Below are 19,449 nucleotides of genomic sequence, written 5' to 3' on the forward strand. Positions count from 1 at the left end.
CGGCCTGTTCCGCTCTGTGTAAGAGCTGCGGGAAGAAGGGCCACTACGCGGTGGTCTGCCAGACCAAGTCGGTCGCTGCTGTCCCACGCAGCGACCGCGGATCCCCCCCAGGGCTCCACGCCGCGCACCAACCTCTCTGACCCGCCTCCCGCAACGGCCCCACGGTCCTCCCGACCCGTGCCCCCAGCTGGCCCAACCGGCCCGCGGACGCCGCTGACACTGCTCCCAGCCACCACGAGGCTCCCACGGGCGCTGCCATCTTGGGCCCCGGACGCCATGTGCGATCCATGGGCGCCGCCATTTTGGGGCCCCGGCTCCACGTGCGGGTCCTGGGCGCCGCCATCTTGGGCCAACACGGAAGGCCCTGCAAGTGGTTACTCTGACACTGAGGAGGATCTGGAACTCTCACCACGACTGGCTTCCATCAAACTCGACCAGTCGCAACCACGGTCGCTCGCCAAGACTACAACGACGGTTCAGCTCAACGAACACCAAACAAGGTGCCTGCTGGACTCCAGGAGCACGGAAAGTTTTGTCCACCCCGACACAGTAAGACGCTGCGCGCTCCCCATCCACCCAGTTAAACATAAAATTGAATTGGCCTCAGGTTCGCATTCCGTCCAAAGCACCGGGTGCTGCATAGCGGACCTCACAGTCCAGGGGAGGGTTTCAAAAATTTCAAACTCCTCATTCTCCCCCGTCTATGCGCTCTGGCACTCTTGGGCCTGGACTTCCAGTGCAACCTGCAGAGGTTGACTTTTCAATTCGGCGGCCCTATTCCTCCTCTTACTGTTTGCAGCTTCGCGTCCCTCAAAGTGGACCCCCCTTCCTTGTTTGCTAATATCACCCCAGATTGTAAACCTGTCGCCACTCGGAGCAGACGATACAGTGCCCAGAACTAGACCTTCATCGGGTCAGAGGTCCAGAGGCTCCTTAAGGAAGGAGTTATTGAGGCTAGCAACAGTCCCTGGCGAGCCCAAGTGCTGGTAGTTCGGACTGGGGAGAAAAACCGGATGGTCATCGATTACAGTCAGACCATCAACAGGTTTACGCAGCTGGACGCGTATCCTCTCCCCGGTATTTCCGACCTGGTTAACAGGATCGCAAAGTACAGAGTCTTCTCCACGGTGGACCTTAAGTCCGCCTACCACCAGCTCCCCATTCGCGCGAGTGACCGAAAGTACACCGCATTTGAGGCAGATGGGCGCCTCTACCACTTCCTCAGGGTTCCATTTGGTGTCACAAATGGAGTCTCGGTCTTCCAACGGGAGATGGACCAAATGGTCGACAAGCACGGTTTACGGGCCACCTTCCCGTATCTCGATAACGTCACCATCTGCGGCCACGACCAGCAGGACCACGACATCAACCGCCAAAAATTCCTCCGAACCGCAAAACTCCTTAATTTAACTTACAATAAGGATAAGTGCGTGTTTAGCACCGACCGTCTAGCCATCCTTGGCTACGTAGTGCGTAACGGAGTGATAGGCCCCGATCCCGAACGCATGCGCCCCCTGATGGAACTTCCCCTCCCCAACTCCCTCAAACGCTGCCTGGGCTTCTTCTCATACTATGCCCAGTGGGTCCCCAACTACGCCGACAAAGCCCGCCCCCTCATCCAGCCCACCTCCTTTCCCCTGTCGATGGAGGCCCGCCAGGCCTTTAGCCACATCAAAGCGGATATCGCAAAGGCCACGATGCATGCTATCGACGAGTCCCTCCCATTCCAGGTCGAGACCGACGCGTCTGACGTAGCTCTGGCGGCCACCCTGAACCAAGTGGACAGACCCGTGGCCTTCTTTTCACGAACCTTCCACGCTTCCGAAATCCGCCATTCCTCGGTGGAAAAGGAGGCACAGGCCATAGTCGAAGCTGTGCGATACTGGAGGCACTATCTGGCCGGCAGGAGGTTTACCCTCCTCACAGACCAACGGTCAGTAGCTTTCATGTTCGACAATGCACAGAGGGACAAGATCAAGAACGACAAGATCTTGCGGTGGCGGATCGAGTTGTCCACGTACAACTACGATATCTTGTATCGTCCTGGGAAGCTCAACGAGCCTTCCGATGCCCTATCCCGCGGTACCTGCGTCAGCGCGCAGATACCGCTCCCTCCACACGGACCTCTGCCATCCAGGGGTCACCCGTTTCTACCATTTTATTAAGACCCGCAACCTGCCCTACTCCGTCGAGGAAGTCAGGACCGTCACTAGGGACTGCCACGTCTGCGCCGAGTGCAAACCGCACTTCTACCGCCCCGAACGAGCGTATCTGATCAAGGCATCCCGCACCTTTGAACATCTCAGTATAGACTTCAAGGGTCCCCTCCCCTCCAACAACCGTAACACTTATTTCTTGAGTGTTATCGACAAATACTCTCGATTCCTTTTCGCCATTCCCTGTTCCGACACGACCACAACAACCGTCATAAAGGCCCTCCTATCCAGCTTCTCCCTGTTCGGTTACCCCACGTACATCCACAGCGACCGGGGGTCCTCTTTTATGAGTGACGAACTGCGTCAGTTCCTGCTCAGCAGGGGCATAGCCTCTAGCAGGACGACCAGTTATAACCCCGGGGTAACGGTCAGGTCGAGCGGGAGAATGGCACCATTTGGAAGACCATCCTGCTGGCCCTACGGTCCAGAGATCTCCCTATTCCCCGTTGGCAAGAAGTCATTCCCGATGCCCTGCATTCAATCCGGTCTCTCCTCTGTACTACCACTAATCAAACACCTCATGAACGTCATCTTGTTTTCCCCAGGAAGTCGTCCTCAGGATCCCCTCTCCCAACCTGGCTGGCCACCCCCGGGCCCATCTTGCTCCGGAAGCATGTGCGGGTGCACAAGTCCGACCCGTTGGTTGAGCGAGTCTAGTTACTCCACCCCAACCCACAATATGCGTACGTGGAGTATCCCGACGGTCGGCAGGATACGGTCTCGCTCCGGGACCTGGCACCCGCCGGCGGGCGGCCTGCTCCCCTACACCAACACCTCTCCCCCAACCCCAATTCTCCCCAGCGACCCCACGACCCAGCGCACATGCCTCCTCTTCCCCGATTACAGCGTCTCCACCACCAGCCCGGGGTACAGAGACACATCTAAGACCAACGTTCCCGGAGGCAAGGACGACCATCGGCCCGACGTCACCGGCTCCACTGCGACGGTCCTCCAGAACACCACGGGCACCCGACAGGCTGATCGTCTCCATCTGATATGGCCATGGGACTTTTTTTGGATATTTTTTTGTTATTCTGTTGTTATTAGTAGTAGTATTGTTTTGCCACGAGCCAGTGGGCAGCTCACCCCTATCGATTTTCGCTGCTCATACCACCAGTCCTCGGACCCCCCCCCCCCACTCTCTCTCCCACTTACACCCCCCCTTCTTTCTCCACAAGGGGTGAATGTGGTGGTATGGATATGAGCACTGCCATTGGTGCAAAGCACTGGCTTCCCATTGACTCGGGCTGGTCATGTGCCTCTCGTCTGATTGGTTGGGACTAGTCATGTGACTGCTCTCCAATTGGTCGAGAGGCAAGTAGGCCCGCCTCTGAGGCGGGGTATAAGTACCCAGAGTTCCCAGCGGTCGGCCATTCTCTGTAGTCGACCACCGGGCTAACAACTAGCTGATTAAAACCACAGTTCAGATCCTAAATGTGTCTTGAGTCGAACTTATGGTACATCAGGTTCCAACTCCATCTACAAGTTTGCTGACGATTTCACGGCGCCGAGGTCCCAGGTTCGATCCCGGCTCTGGGTCACTGTCCGTGTGGAGTTTGCACATTCTCCCCATGTTTGCGTGGGTTTCGCCTCCACAACCCAAAGATGTGCAGGCTAGGTGGATTGGCCACACTAAATTGCCCCTTAATTGGAAAAAATTAATTGGGTACTCTAAATTTTAACAAAAAAGTTTGCTGACGATGCGACACAGGAGGGAGATAGAGAACCTAGTGGACTGGTGCAGCGACAACAATCTCTCTCTCAATGCCAGCAAAACTAAAGAGCTGGTCATTGACTTCAGGAAGCAAAGTACTGTACACACCCCACACGCGCGAGCAGACTCAAAAACAGCTTCTACCCCGCTGTTACCAGACTCCTAAATGACCCTCGTATGGACTGACCTCATTAACACTGCACCCCTGTATGTTTCATCCGATGCCGGTGCCTAAGTAGTTACATTGTGTACCTTGTGTTGCCCTATTATGTATATCTTCCCATGTACTTAATGATCTACTCGCAGAAAAATAGTTTTCACTGTACCTCGGTACATGTGACAATAAACAAATCCAATCCAATGTGGACCGAGCCTACCAGGGTGCCCGGGCAGCAGGGTTCACCGCCATCACCAAGATGCCTCGGGACAATGGGGTGACCGATGGGATGCATGTCGCCCTACGAGCACCTGCACATGACAGGCCACTCCACACAACCGAAAGGGGTTCCACTCGATGAATGTGCAGCTGGTGTGTGACCATCAGATGCGCATCATGCACGTCTGTGCCCGACCCCCAGGCAGTGCACACAAAGCCTTCATCTGGGCACACTCGATGATTCCTGGCCTCCTCGAGGCGCACCCCCAGCTGAGGGGTTGGTTCCTGGGTGGCAGGAGTTATCCACTGCAGTCGTGGCAGATGACGCCTATCCATAGGCCACAGACCAACACGGAGACCTGCTAAAATGACAGCCATGCCACGACCAGGGGTGAGATCGAGTGCTGCTTCAGCCTCCTGAAGATGCCTGGACCACTCTGGAGGAGCCCTCCTGTATGGCGCTGGTGAGTCACCCGCATTGTGGAGGCCTGCTATGTCCTCCACAATATCACATAGTAGAGGAGGGACGTGCTGAAAACGGAGGATGAACACCAGGCTACTTCTGAGGAGGAGGAAGTGGGGCAGGGGGAGTATGGACAGGACCTGGGGCCCGGGCAGGCACAGGAGGCTGCACAACGTGTGCGTCAGGGCCAATGCGCACGGGACGCTCTGATCGCCTCCAGGTTCATCAACTGGGGGAGGGGTTGGGCAGGCAGGGGAACGGACACCACATCACCCCCCCCCCCACTCCCCACAAGCAACCTTCTCCGGGATGCATACCTGCCACACTGCGGAGTTCGACCCTGGGTTGGCAGTAACAGCGGGGCTGGTCCATGGACTGGAGGATGATGACAACCTGCTCTGCGATGAGCTCTGGTGCTCCACATTGTTCAACAATGTCCGACTCTTGCAACAGGGGCGCAAGTGGAGGGGGGTGGGGAATGGGCAGATGTTGGGGTGAGCTTGGCTCAGGGACCGCCGATCAGTCAGCACTCACCGCTCCGGCGTCCTGTTTCCCCTCTCCCCCTCGAGTCCTGTTTCCCCTCTCCCCCTCGACCCACAGTCCCCACCCCAGGGGGTTCAATGGTGCCCCGTTACAGCAACCTCTTCATTCACCTGAGGAAGGAGCAGTGCTCCGAAAGCTCGTGTTTGAAACAAACATGTTGGACTTTAACCTGGTGTTGTAAGACATCTTACTGTTCATATTTCTGACAAAGCACGGAGGAAGGTTGTAACATTGTGCACAGGTGTTTATTGTGAAAACGTATATACCGATTCATGGCCTAACCCCTATAACTAAACTGTGCCCTGTACCGTGTCAATTTAACTGGTGTCTAATTTTCTGGCCTTAAGGGCCCGAGTGCTACGTCTAGGTGGATCCCCAAACAGTATATCAGGAGTGGAGGCGGCCTGCTGTGATTCCTGCCGTGACACCCGGGTCCCCTTTGGTGAGCATCTTCTGGGGTGACGGCCTGGATGGGCCCGGCTGTTGCTCAGGTGTCCCAGGTGGCATGGTGCCATCCTGTTCTGCCAGCGAACAGATGTGCCAATGACCGGGGGGGTGAAGGAAGTACGAGATGCTGCGGGAGTCACCGGTAAGCACATATCACCTCCTCCTCCTCCCTTCAGGTGCCTGTTGGCCCCTGGACTACTCCATAGGACGGGGGTACGAACGGGGCTATCCCCTGAGGTTCCCACGCCATCTTGCGCTGCAAGTCCTGGAGGCCCACTCTCGTCTCAGCCAGGGTCGGCATGCATAGCACAGGGAGTGGATCACCTCAGTCTTTGACTGTGCCACCACCTTCTTGATCAGTGCCACATCAGTCAGTGACTGTGCCATCTCCCTCTGGGACTGGGCCATATCCGTCTGGGTCTGTGCCACGTCAGCCAGTGCCTGGGCGATGCCGCCGACGCACTCAGCCTTGTCCCGCTGTGATTGGGCGACGCTCAGGTGCACTACTGCAATGTCCAGGTGCACTGGGCACATGGTTGCCTGTGAGAGGGCAGCTCTGTCCTGGGCCTCGGCCACTGGCTGCAGATTGTCCCAGTCCTTGGACATGCTGATCCTTAACCAAAACCATCGCCCCCAAGCCCTCTAGCAGGGCCGTCATCTGTGTGGTGTTGGCCAGGATGGCGCACATGGTCGGCAACATATGCTCCTGCACGCAGCTGGACACCTCCACCTGCAACTGCAGCTGCTGGATGCTCTCAGGCAGTCCCTGTCTCTGTGACTGCATCTCCACGATTGATGGGATTGTCCATTCCAGAAGCCTGAAACCCTTCTGGGTGGCAGCTAGTCCCTGGGGTCAGCCGTTCTCCGAATGTCCGCCCCCTTTGGTGTTACTACCTCCAACTGCATTACCGAAGCATGTTTGGCGTGCACACCACATTGTGTCCCACTAATATGCCCAACCTTGGTGAGCGTCTCTGGGACGGTAGAGGGTGTTGGAGACAGCTATGACAGGAAATCAGTGTCATTATCGGACTGGAGCTCCGGATGTCCTGGGTCTCAGATTGATGGTTCGCATCCGTGGCGGTGTCCTCATCACTGTTCGGCACCTGGGGCACCAGACGTGCCGCCCCATCACCAGCAGCACCTGCAATACGACAAAACAGGAGGCTTGATTAGACCTGCGGGCCAGAGGGGAGGGGGAGTGGAGGTGTGTGGAGCGGTGATGAAGGGGAGATGTGGTAGTGGTGCGGAAGTGGTGTGGGGGTGAGGGTGGCGGGGTGGATGAGGGTGGTGTGTATGGGGGCGGGGAGTGACACACGTGTCATGGGGAACCGCAACTCAGTGGGGTCTCATCTCCTCGCCCAATGCAGATTTCCACCCCGGTGATTACCCTTTCCTTGGGCTTGCCGACCACCTCCAGGGCCCTCCGCTCTGCCGCAGTGAGGGGCTGAAGGTTCCAGCGGTCCCCTTCCAGTCTTGTCCCGCTCCCGGCAGTAATCAGCAGCCTTCGCCTGGTGGTGGTGGAGGGAAAACAGAAAATGCAGTGTTAAGACATTCCAACACATGCAACCCAGGGAGTGGGTAGCTGGTGGCTTCAGTGGCCAGGGCACCTGGCCATGGTGGCTGATAAGGGTGGCGACATGTGGTGCAGGATGGGGGTTCGGACGCCGTCCAGGTGAGGGGGGTAGGGTTACAGGTGTGTGGGATGGGGGTTGGTGTCAGGGGCACAGTGCTGCCTACTCACCCTGGGCATCCTACATTGCTGGCCGGTCCGGACGGTGATGCTCGCGGCGCTGACAGCCTCTGCCACCTGTGCCCAGACACGGCGAAAGGTGGCAGCCGGCAGCCTCCTTTCCTGGCAGGGGTACGGCATCGAAAATCATCTCAAGCTTGGCGTCCGTGAACCTTGGCGCCACTCTCCTTGCTGCCATCTTGTTTGCTGGGATGGTGTGTGGGGAGTGAAGTGTAAATATGCAGCTACAGCTTGTCAGCCTTCTGAGTGTCAATCGCGAATCCGACAGTTTCTCATTGGAATCGACGATGTTCCACGTCGGTGCTGGCCTCTCAACGGTCGCTGAATCGGACCAGGTGCGGCGGCAGTTTTGCTGTCGTAGAAGTCCGCTCATCCTGCCTGGCGTCAACACTTTGTCTCAGGAACAGAGAATTCTGTCGCATGCATTTCGTGATGGTTGCAGTTTTTCAATGTAAAAACATTTATTGTACACTGCCAAGTCACGTGTAGCACAGATAACCATAATGAGCAAAGTTCTCTCTGCTCTGACATGACTTAACCCCAACCTCTGGACAGTACCCCCTACTCTACCAATCCTCATCCACCTTGAGAGTACTGACAATTTGCTGTGTTACATCGTGGGTCTTCGCTAAGGGAATAGATTTAGGCCGCCACTACTCATTTAATATAACCCTTATCAAAGAAATAGCAAGAAGAGACCTTGCGCCAGATGAACCCACAACCTTCTGAATCAGGGGGCATAGAACCAAGCTGACAAAGCAAGAGTTGTTATTGCATGAGTTCCAAAAATGATCAAGTTAATAGTTGAGTCCAGGATAGAACATCATGAAAACAGCACGAGAAGAATTATGGGCAAGGAGAAATAAATATTTCTGAGCAAAGGTGACATCACTTATGCTGAAGAATAAAAATCATGATAAAATAGGCAAATTGTAATAATGGTAATGTCGACAGAGCAGCACTCGATTGGATCTCAACTTCCCAAAGACAGAAGCCACACCACTAAGCCAGCCCCAAAACAGGCTAAAGGTCATCTGAACAAATTGGAGGCAGCACAACACATGCCCTGCTCCTTAGAAAATAGTTCAAACGGATAGCTGTAGGGGTGAATAAATTACTTGAAATACATTAAATGTATTCTTATTTATCTTCAACTAAGTTATCTGCCATAATAGAGGTTGCAAGGTGGCACAGCGGATAGCACTGCTGCCTCACAGAGCAAGGGACCCGGGTTCAATTCCGACCATGGCCGATTGTCTGTGTGGAGTTTCCACATTGTCCCCGTGTCTGCATGGGTTGCCTCTGGGCGCGCCGGTTTCCTCTAGCTGTCCAAAGATGTGCAGACTAGGTAGATTGGCCATGGTAGCACAGTATGGCACGGTAGCAGTAGTGGTTAGCCTGTTGCCTCACACCGCCAGGGTCCCAGATTCGATTCCCGCTTGGGTCACTGTCTGTGCGGGGTCTGCACGTTCTTTCCGTGTCTGCGTGGGTTTCTTCCAGGTGCTCCGGTTTCTTCCCACAAGTCCCAAAAGACGTGCTTGTTAGATGAATGGACATTCTGAATTTTCCCTCGGTGTACCCGAACAGGCGCGGAGTGTGGCAACTAGGGGATTTTCACAGTAACTTCATTGCAGTGTCAATGTAAGCCTACTTGTGACAATAATAAAGATTATTGTAAAATTGACCTGTAGGTTAGGTGGGGTTGTGGGGATAGGGCAGGGGAGTGACCCTCGGTGGGGTGTTCTTTCAGAGGGTCCGTGCCGACCTGATGAGCTGAATGGCCTCCTCTGCACTGCTGGGAGTGTATGAAATACTATAATTGCTGCATCAAACAGCAATTTGAAGCTACAAATACAAGAGGATCATTAAGAAGTATGATTTAAACAATTTCAAACAGACACAATGAGGCTACCAATGTTAAATTTAGCAATACGTCATCCATTTACAAACAACCCAATTAAATGCTACATACAGGTACAAAGCTTTTCAAATTAGATAACCTATGAATTTAACAACGGTCAGGACTAATATTGTTGTTATATTTTACAAGGACATTATATGCTCCTTATAAAGAAAGATAGATTTTTGTAGCAGAAGTTTTCACTTTCACTCATCAAATCCAAAATCAGGCCAGAAAATTGTCAATTAACCAATAAGTTATTCTGTACAATGTTTTTCAAAATAGCACAAGCATACTTAACTTTTTCGATCAGGAAATCCTTTAGCATCAATTTTTCCAATCACTACTCCAGCTACACTCTGAAATGTATAATATAACAATGAGAATAGTAAGGTATCATGGGGTGAATTCTCTGCTGGTGGGTTTCTCCATTTCAACGGCAGCGCACTTCCACCCTCGAGTATCCCGACGGCGTGGGGTGGCTACAATGGGAAATCCCATTGGACCGTGGCGGGAATGGAGAATCCCACAGCCAGTGACGCCATGCTGCCAAGGAACACGAGGCTGGGGAGGAGGAGAATTCACCCCCAATGTTTGCTATCAATGTTAAACCATTATAGAGTAGAGGCACAGTAGAGGAAGAATGATGGGTTTCACAGAATCATTACAGCACAGAAGGAGGCTATTTGGCCTGTCGTGTTTGAACTGGTTCTCCAAATGAGCAATTCACCTGGTGCCATTCTATCGTCTTCTCCCTTAACTCTGAACTTTCTTCCTTTTCAGATACGTCTAATTCCCTTTTGAATGATTCAACTGAACTTGCCTCCACATGGCCTCACATTCCAGACCTTAACCACTCGCTTTGTGAAAAAGCTTTTCCTCATGTCTCCTTTGCATCTTTTACTGATTGATTTAACTCGGCGACCTCTCGTTCTATACCCTTTCATGAGTGGGAAATATTTCTTCCCATCACCTCTATCCAGATCACTCATGATTTTGAATAGTCTTATCAAATCTCCTCAGCTTTCTTTTCTCCAAGTAAAACTGCCTTGTTTCCATAATAAAAACAAAATACTGCAGATGCTGGATATCTCAAAAACAGAAAAGGCTGAATAAACTCAGTAATTAAAAGTCCATGTGACTTTCCAGTTCTGTAGAAAAGTCACATGGAATCGAAACATCCTAAGCTGGATTCTCAACCCCGCTGCGCCATATTTCTGCCCCGACCCGCTGGTGGGATTCTCCGTTACGCCGGCCGGTCAATGGGGTTTCCCATTGTGGGGCAGCCCCATGCTGTCGGGAAATCCCGGGTGCCGGCAAAACGGAGAATCCTGTTTCTCTCTCCACAGAGGCTGTCTGATCTGCTGAGTTTATCCAGGATTTTCTGTTTTTAGTCACGTTTCCATTCTGGGTTTACTGACATCAATATATAATGTTTGAAGGCTCCAGTAATACGGTCACTGGCATGCAAGAGCAAAGCAGTTTAGGATATGCAACTGACAATATAATTTGTTTCAGATCCTGATCTGACTCAAATGCATTAAAACTAAAGTGTTAAGCCCACCTTCAAAAGGCCATCTTATAATATTTGGCGTTAATACTTGATTAGGGCATAAGTTCAAACCAGTATGATCCCTGATCCCTTGGGTCTCCTGGATACTTTAAAATTTAGTACCAAGGATTTTAATATTATGACCAAGCAGACATTGCCACCCATTCTCCAAACATTTAAAAATAATCGCTGAGAAAGCAGAGTTCAGGTCATGAGTTCAGGGGACAGATGCAGAGAAGCGTCTCCTAGTAAAGAGTGTGACTCACAACCCAGTGTGTAATTCTTGCTTTGTTAGGTGCATGTTAACTCTATGGCTACCAGGCCTAGACCGATGGTGCACAACTGAATCACTAAATTTGCTTCTATGATAGCATTTATTGGCATAACATTGCTGGTAACAGTGTCCTGAAGTTTGCATCGCAGTGAAGCAGCTGGAACTTCAAGAGATGCGAGAGAGAGCAGCAGAACTTCAAGAGGCATGAGAGGGAGAGAGAGCTGTGGGACTTCAAGAAACACAAGAGAGAGGCTGCCTACGTGCTGAAGAGCATGAGCTTGGTGATCACAGTACTCACTGGCACAAGAGGTCACTCAGCTGTCCATGTATGAGGAGTGCCATGGGAGCGCCTAGAGCACCAAGGATTCAATCTGGGCAAGGCCAAGCAGCGCAGGGTCCACAAAAGATCCAGGAGGAGCAGCGAGAGGAATGGGATCTCAGAGAGCACCGAGGACCCGATCTAGGCAAGGCCAGGTAGTGCAGGGTTCACAAAAGGTCCAGAAGGAGCTGCAAGATCGCAGAGAGCATAGGAGATCAACATTGCAGGCTATGCCCAGACAGTGACATCACACTTCAAAAATGGCGTCACTGCCAAGCAGGCAGATGACTGGTGGACAATACGTGTTTGTTAGTCCCTACCCTGGAGCAGAGTCTAGTCTCCCACTGTCTCAGATTTCCCCGCCATTGTGCCTAGATCTCACTTTCTTGGGACCGTGTGGTGGTTGGTATGTAACAACCAGCCCTCAAGTAAAAAATGCACGCACAAGAATCTTCCACCCCACCCCACCCACCCAAATGAATTTCGGGATCTGGAACACCAGGACCATATGGGCAACCTGAACAGATCTGAACGTCGCACATAGCCTAGGAACTCTGGCTCTTCAACATTGACATTGCCGCCCTGAGGGAGACATGACTTGTAGGAGAGGCCAGCTTAAAGAACAAGGTAGCAATTACACCTTCTTCTGGATAGGTGAACTAGAAGAAGGTAATCTCTACAGGATCGACTTCACCGTAAAAAACAAAACACCTGCAGGGTAAGTGAGTTACTGGTGACCCCACAGCTCACCATGGCCCAAAAGCAATACATCACAGCCGTCAGTACCTACGCCATGAATCTAGACCCAATGGACGAGACAAAAGAGGCATTCTACTCCAGCCTCAGCCAAACTCTGTCCCACATCCCAAAGGAGACAAGCTGATTCTTCTCAGCAACTTCAATGCCAGAGTTGGGAGAGATGCAAAACTTTGGAAAGGCGTTGTTAGGCAGGGAAGGCATAGGCAAAACAAACCCCAAAGGAGTCCTCCTCCTGCCGAAATGTCTAGAACATGACCTTGTCATAACGAACATCCTTTTGCGCCAAAGAGACAAGCACAAGACGTCATGGCAACACTCCCACTCCAAACACTGGCACCTCATAGACTGCATCACCGTTTGAGAGAAGAACCTCAAAATGTCAGCATCACTTGCGATACAACTGGAGCTGACGACTGCTGAACTGACCACTGGCTAATCCGCTCTACTATCTCCATCAACCTGGCCCCAAACTGGCAGAAGTAGTAAAACTTCATCTGCAGGAGACTCAATTTTGCTAGGCTCAAAGATCCTGAAAAAAAAGACTTACTCAGGGGCGCCTCACAGCCAACCTGGCGACAACCAATGAACCAGTACACAGACTGTCCACAGCGCCTGGTCCACCCTAAAGGCCACCACAGTCAACACCTGTGAGCAGATGCTCGGTCTCTCGACCAGGTACCACCAAGACTGGTTCAACCTAGGATCTTCTAGACTGCAAAAGCAAGATGTTCCTCAACTGACAGCTCCACCAAAATTTGAGCAAGCAGAAATAAGCCTACAGGCTACTGAAGGTTGAAGTGGAACAAAGAACCCGTGACCGAAAGAACAGATGGTGGGTGAAAAGAGCACAGGAGATTCAACAACTCACCGACAAGATGTGCGCTGCTTCGAAAGCCATCTATGGTCAAGTACCTAGGGATCTATCCCACAGAGCCACACTCAGAGAGGCGCTCAACAGAGAGGCAGTCAATGGCTGGAGAGATCACTTAGGAGGACCTCCTCAACTAAGATGCAGCTCTCAAAGGATGTGCCCTTGACGCTATCCCGTAACACACTACCAACCACCATCACAGCACAAACCCAGCCCCTGTGAGGTTGAAAAAGCCATCCGACAGCTGAAAAACAATAAGGCCTCCAAACTGAAGTATTAAAATGCGGTGAAGAGGCACTCGATACATGATTGCACAACCTCATCACCCTTGTCTGGAAGGAAGAGCATGCCAGGAGGTCGTTGCGTGAATCCTCTTCAACCGTCTCCTTCCTCCCAGTGGCTGAAGAGTTCCTCCCCAAGTGTCAATGTGGCTTCCACCCATCAAGAGACACAATGGATGCAATCTTCAGCATGCAACAAATTCAGGGAAAGTGGCAGCATCAACCTTCATACTTGGCCTTCTTAAATCTTGCAAAAGCCTTAGATTCTGTCAACTGCGTGGGATTGTGGAGCATCCTCCTCAAATTCGGCTGCCCGCAGAAATTTGTCACCATTCTCTGCCTGTTATGCAATGACGTACAAGCTGTGATTCTCACTAATTGAACCACCATAGACCCAATACCAAGGCAAACTGGGATCAAGCAGGACTGCGTCATTGCACCAAAGGTCTTCTCCATCTTTCTCGCTGCAACACTCCGTAGGTTATGAGTAGACATCGATGATGAAATTCAAAATCTACTCCAATGTGCCAGCGCAACCTTTGGATTCCTGAGGACAGAGTGTTTGAAGACCAAGACCTCAATCTAACACCAAACCCATAGTCTGCAGAGCAGTCATTGTCGTCGCCCCCTATGTGCATCCGAAACATGGACAATGTACAGCAGATGCCTCAAATCCTTGGAGATATCACCAATGTTGCCTCTGAAAAATCCTGCAAATCCACTGGCAAGACAGGAGTACCAATGTGAGCGTCTTCTCAAAGGTCAATATCCCCCAAGTCTATATCCGCAGTATCGAGGCACTGGTCACGCTCAACGAGCTGCGATGGGTGGGCCACACTGTCCTCAAGCCTCACACAAGACTCCCTAAACAAGTGCTCCACTCCCAGCTCCGCAATAGCAAGCGATCAGTAAGAGGGCAGAGGAAATGGTACAAGTCACTCTAAAGCAGGGGTGGGCAAACTGCGGCCCGCCAAAGGTCTTTATGCGGCCCACCAAGTCATAAAAAAAACATTATTTTTTTTCAAGGTTAATGGGGGGGGCTGTTGGGTTACTTACTGGTATAGGGTGGATACGTTGACTTGAGTAGGGTGATCATTGCTCGGCACAACATCGAGGGCCAAAGGGCCTGTTCTGTGCTGTACTGTTCTATGTTCTATATGAGGCGCCCAGAATCATAACCGGGTGAAGTAATTATTTTACTTAATATACTATGCGGCCCTTTAAAATTGTGAATTTCTGAATGTGGCCCTTGCACGGAAAAGTTTGCCCACCCCTGCTCTAAAGCCTCCCTAAATAAATAAAACATACCCACCGACACTTGTGAATCACTTGCCCTGGAACACACAAACTGGACAAGCATGTGCGAAGGCGCCAACCATCTCGAGCGTGACAAAGTGGAGCATGTGGAGGCCAAGCGTAAGCCTGCCTCACCTATGGTAGAGTCTGTGGCTCCAGATTGGTCTATTCAGTCACTATAGCACCCAGTTCACTCTCCGCCCACCCTCAACTGAGAGACTGTCGAAGAAGATGATCAAAAATCTTCACTTCAGTTGCAAGTGGAAAACTGTTGCTTGTAGATTTGCCACATGGTATACACCCCATTCAATTTTCCATTTAATTGAAGTCAGCATACTTCCTGTCAACTTCTTCCTCCAGAAATTCCTGTTGCTACATTTAGGATGGAAACTGCCTGTATAATCCTATCTAGGTTGCAATTACACCATCTTTTTAGTGGAAGCAAGAATTCAAACCAGCTTCCACAAAAATGTAAACACAGGAATATAAAATGTAAACATAAAAATATGGAGAGAATGTATGATTAAAATGAGAATGCTGCATTATGAAAGCAACCCCTGCTCTAATTATCTCTGCCTTTAATCTGCTTCATCTGAAGATGTGACTCCATGTGCAATGCCATAAGAAATTGACTTGGGTTTTAATATAAGACAGACAACACATCTTTTTCTACAAGTTGAAATTCTAACCTGCAGACTTATGTGTACACATTTTAGCTGGAATATAGGAGGGTGGGATGGAGTGTGGAACTAGCAGACAGCATCACATCATGGAGAAAAATTGCAGTTTATTTCTTCTGTTCTATTATTGTTTCCAATCTGTGATCAGCATTCCACAATAAAAGCAATCTAAAGCTATGAAATTCTATAATGGAATGGAATGGACTTAATATATTAGAAGGATGTTGCGCAATTAGTACCTACAGGACGTGCTGAGTTTGGATGAAGATCAGAAATTGGAACCAAGTTCTGGCCAGAAGAACTGAAAGCCATCATATTATCCTGTAATTTAAAAAAAAAGTTCAGATTCCACACATTTTCAACAAATTTAATTCAGTAAATTAAGTATTTCCCATTAGTTTCCATCCATGAACCAATTTCAAATATGGAAGCTCGACTGTGCATTTGTGAATGTCATCGGAGTGTCTAACTAAGTCATCTTTTTACTTCTTCTAAAACCAAGTAAAGTTTGATTTAATCACTTTTTAAATAGAATCCCTACAGTGCAGAAGGTCATTCGGCCCATCGGGTCTACACCGACCCTCAGAAAGATCACCCTACAAGGACTACACCCCCAACCTATCGCTGTAACCCAATAACCCCACCTAATCTTTTGGACACCAAGGGGCAATTTAGCATGGCCAATCCACCTAAAATGCACATCTTTGGACTGTGGGAGGAAAGCTGAGCACCCGGAGGAAAACCACACAGACGGGGAGAAAGTGCAAACTCCACAGAGACAGTCACCAGAGGTCGGAGTCCCTTTCGCTGTAAGGCAGCAATACTAACCACTTTGCCATAATGCCACCCTTTTATAGGGAGCTTTTTGCAGCTTTCTTCTGTCTGTAATATCCTATTTTATACAAAAAGATCACACTCCGAAAGCAGCCACAGAAACAGATGTTTTCTGTCAAATGTGTCAAAATAGAAATTACAAATAAAATCCAGTCCCAAAAGACACGTTCCTTGAGATGTCACCATTTATCATGGCCACGATCTAATGGAAAAGTTTCTTTTTTTCCAATTAAGGGGCAATTTAGCATGGCCATTCTACCTATCGTGTACATCTTTGGGTTTGTGGGGGTGACACCCATGCAGACACGGGGAGAAAGTCCAACTCCACACAGACAGTGACCCGAGGTCGGGATCGAGCCAGAGTCCTCAGCGCCATGAGGCAGCAGTGCTTACCACAGCTCGACTGTGCCTACCTCAAGGAAAGGTTTCTACGTCTGATAGTGAACGGGAAATGCCAGGTGTTTCCCAACAACCAACCCAGCGAGGTTGTCACCGGTATCTAACGTTAATTAGGGCACTTAATGATACCCCACGGGCTTTACGCTGCAAATGACTATCCCACTGGCATATCCCTGTTAACGAGGGGGAGCAGCACTTAAACTGATTGCACAGAGAAAACCCCAGACAGCACGCAGCCGTGCCACCGTGCAGGCCAGCTCCACGTTTCAGGATGTCGACCTGGCCAGACTAATTTATGCGGTCGGGTTCAGACAGGAGACCCATTTCCCCCGATGAGCTCAAAGGGTCAGCCACAGGGCAGCCAGTGCCACCTGACAGGCAGTGGTAGCATTCGTCAGTGCGGGGTATGTGACAAGGACAGCAACACTGTGCCTCAAGAGGCTCAACGACCTCCACCTCCACTGGGCCACATGGGTGAGTTGGCACTGGCCCACTGGCACAGGTCTGCCTCCTACCCTCGACCCCCCCCCCTCCCCCCCCCTCCCCAACCCTGAGCCTGGCACTGGTCCCTCAGCACAATATGCAGCACACCCTGGCCAATACACACCACCAGCAGTGGTGTATCTGCCTGACCCCTGCCATGCGCACCCCCCCCCCCCCCCCCCCCCCCAACCCGCGATGCATGAAGCTTGCGTCTCACAATGCCCTGTCTGTTACCGTGCAGGAGGGGTTGGTCCACAACAGACGGGAAAGGTCCCAGGCGGGCAACGGGATGCCGGACCTTAGAGTCCTCACCCCGACAAGGATTGGGCCCAGGAGGTTGCGGGGGTCGACACTGAGACGGTCACCAACACTGAGATTGGCCTAAGCCGCAGAGGTGAATATCTGCAGGACCCCATCCAGATGACCTGTCATACGAGTTGTTCATGCCAGGATGTTGATTCTTCCCTCCTGCTGACCACATGTCCATGCTCCCGCAGGATCTCTATCTGATGGTGCCGGCCCAACTGGGGTGCACAGAGGGGCATCATTGAGGGCATCAACACCCATGGTGCAGACATTGGGGAGCCACCAGGGCTGGCAAAGCCAGATTATGCAGGGGTATCCGAAGCTCAATCCAGCTGTCCCTAGGTCCTGATGTGACCTCCAGGGCCCTATGGTCACTGATATTGAGGATGGAGCACTGGAGGCTGACCCGGGGGTGATCCCTATGGGGTGACGACGGCTATCACCAGCTCGCCCGAGTGTACTCCCCCTGACAATCGCGTCTTGGGGTCGGGGGTGGAAAAGGGAGGCACAACAAGGCATGTGCCACCGCCAAGTCAGATGGAACCCTCCTGCCCCAGGTCCTCCAATGGAAGTCCGCCAGAGCTTCAAATGCCACATGACGTGGTAAGCAGCAGGCTGCCCCCATCTCTGATGTGCATCCTGGGAAAACACCTAGATGTTGCGGTAGAGCACAGATGGCAAGGCAGATGGGGAAATCACTGAAAGGGAGGGGGCCGGCACCATCAGGAGCTAGGGACAGTTGGGGTCACGAACGTACAATGTTAAAAACGTTACACTCAAGACATGTGAAGCCTCCATCGCGTTAATCCGCACAGCGGGCAGCCTGCAAACATCTCCCCCAGTTGCCCTCCGCCCTTTCCCACCCCAGCCTCCTAGGCTACCTGCTACTAGACCTGGCTTCTCCTTCTCCTGCCCCCTCCCCCCACCCCCAAGGCATAGTGCAGGTGATGGGTGTGGGCGCACACTCAGCAGACAGGCGTCCGGCTATGGTATAAAATGAGGAGCACCAGAGCTCAGCTCAAAGTAGGTCATCATCACCCTCCTGCCTTGTGTATTAACCCGTTGACAATGCCAACACAAGCGCATCACCTCGCAATGATGTACACAGATCTTTGGAGTGTGCAACAGGGGGAGCGAGAAAGGGAATAGTTGGGAAGAGGGGCTAGTGTGAGGTGCAACAGGTGGAGGGACACGCAGGCGAGGATGAGAGCCTCCCTGAGCCTCTGGGCACACCAGGGCCTCGCCGACGCCTGTCCTCCACCCTCCTGCTGGTCCCACGGGTCCTACCCGGGCCTGTACTCCAGCCCTTCTTGGTCCAGTCCTCCACCTCGGAGGTGGCCACATGTTCCTCCTTCTCCACCTCTGGCACATCGTCCCGCTGCTGTGCCAGGTTGTGGAGGACACAGCAGATCATCACAAAGCAGATGACCCTCGAGGGGTGTACTGCAGTGCATCACCAGACAGGTCGAGGGATCGGAACTGCATTTCAAGCAGTCCGATGCACTGCACAATGACAGCCCGGGTGGACGCATGGGGCCTCATTATATTGGGTTCCCTCATCGGTCTTGGGCCTCTGTACTTAAGTCAGGAGCTCAGCGGGTACCCCTTATCCCCCAAGAGCCAATCAGTCACCCTAGGGTGTCCCTCAAAGATGCCAGGGATCTCCAACTGCCCCAGGATGTAGCTGTCATGCACAATCTTGGGGAAGCGTGCATGCACATGCATGATCTTCAGGTGGTGGTTACACACAATTTGGACGCTCAGGGAGTGGAACCTGATCTTCAGGTAGTGGTTACACACAATTTGGACGCTCAGGAGTGGAACCCGATCCTGGTGATGAAGGGCACTCCCAGACCACCTGGTACACGTAAGGTGACATGTGTGCCAACAATTACCTCCTGGTCCTGGGGCATCATGGCGATAGCGGATAATCCTGCTGCCCAGGCATCTTGATGAGCTTGGTCCAGGTCAATGTTTATGTAG

At 51.8% G+C, this 19,449-nt stretch overlaps 1 protein-coding gene across 3 annotated transcripts in view; it reads right to left on the reverse strand.

The window, feature by feature from the left end:
• Positions 1-19,449, reverse strand: part of meiob (meiosis specific with OB-fold) — a 254,364-nt gene that overhangs the window by 213,634 nt on the left and 21,281 nt on the right. For all 3 annotated transcript variants that reach the window (XM_038820920.1, XM_038820921.1, XM_038820919.1), the window contains 2 exons: positions 15,688-15,765; positions 9,714-9,771 (listed from right to left, as the gene is read on the reverse strand). In XM_038820920.1, coding sequence (XP_038676848.1) covers positions 9,714-9,771; positions 15,688-15,759 — 130 coding nt within the window. In that variant the 5' untranslated portion in view covers positions 15,760-15,765. The remainder of the gene's footprint in view (positions 1-9,713; positions 9,772-15,687; positions 15,766-19,449) is intronic.

Source organism: Scyliorhinus canicula, chromosome 15 (genome assembly GCF_902713615.1).
Source record: "Scyliorhinus canicula chromosome 15, sScyCan1.1, whole genome shotgun sequence".
Taxonomy (NCBI): domain Eukaryota; kingdom Metazoa; phylum Chordata; class Chondrichthyes; order Carcharhiniformes; family Scyliorhinidae; genus Scyliorhinus; species Scyliorhinus canicula.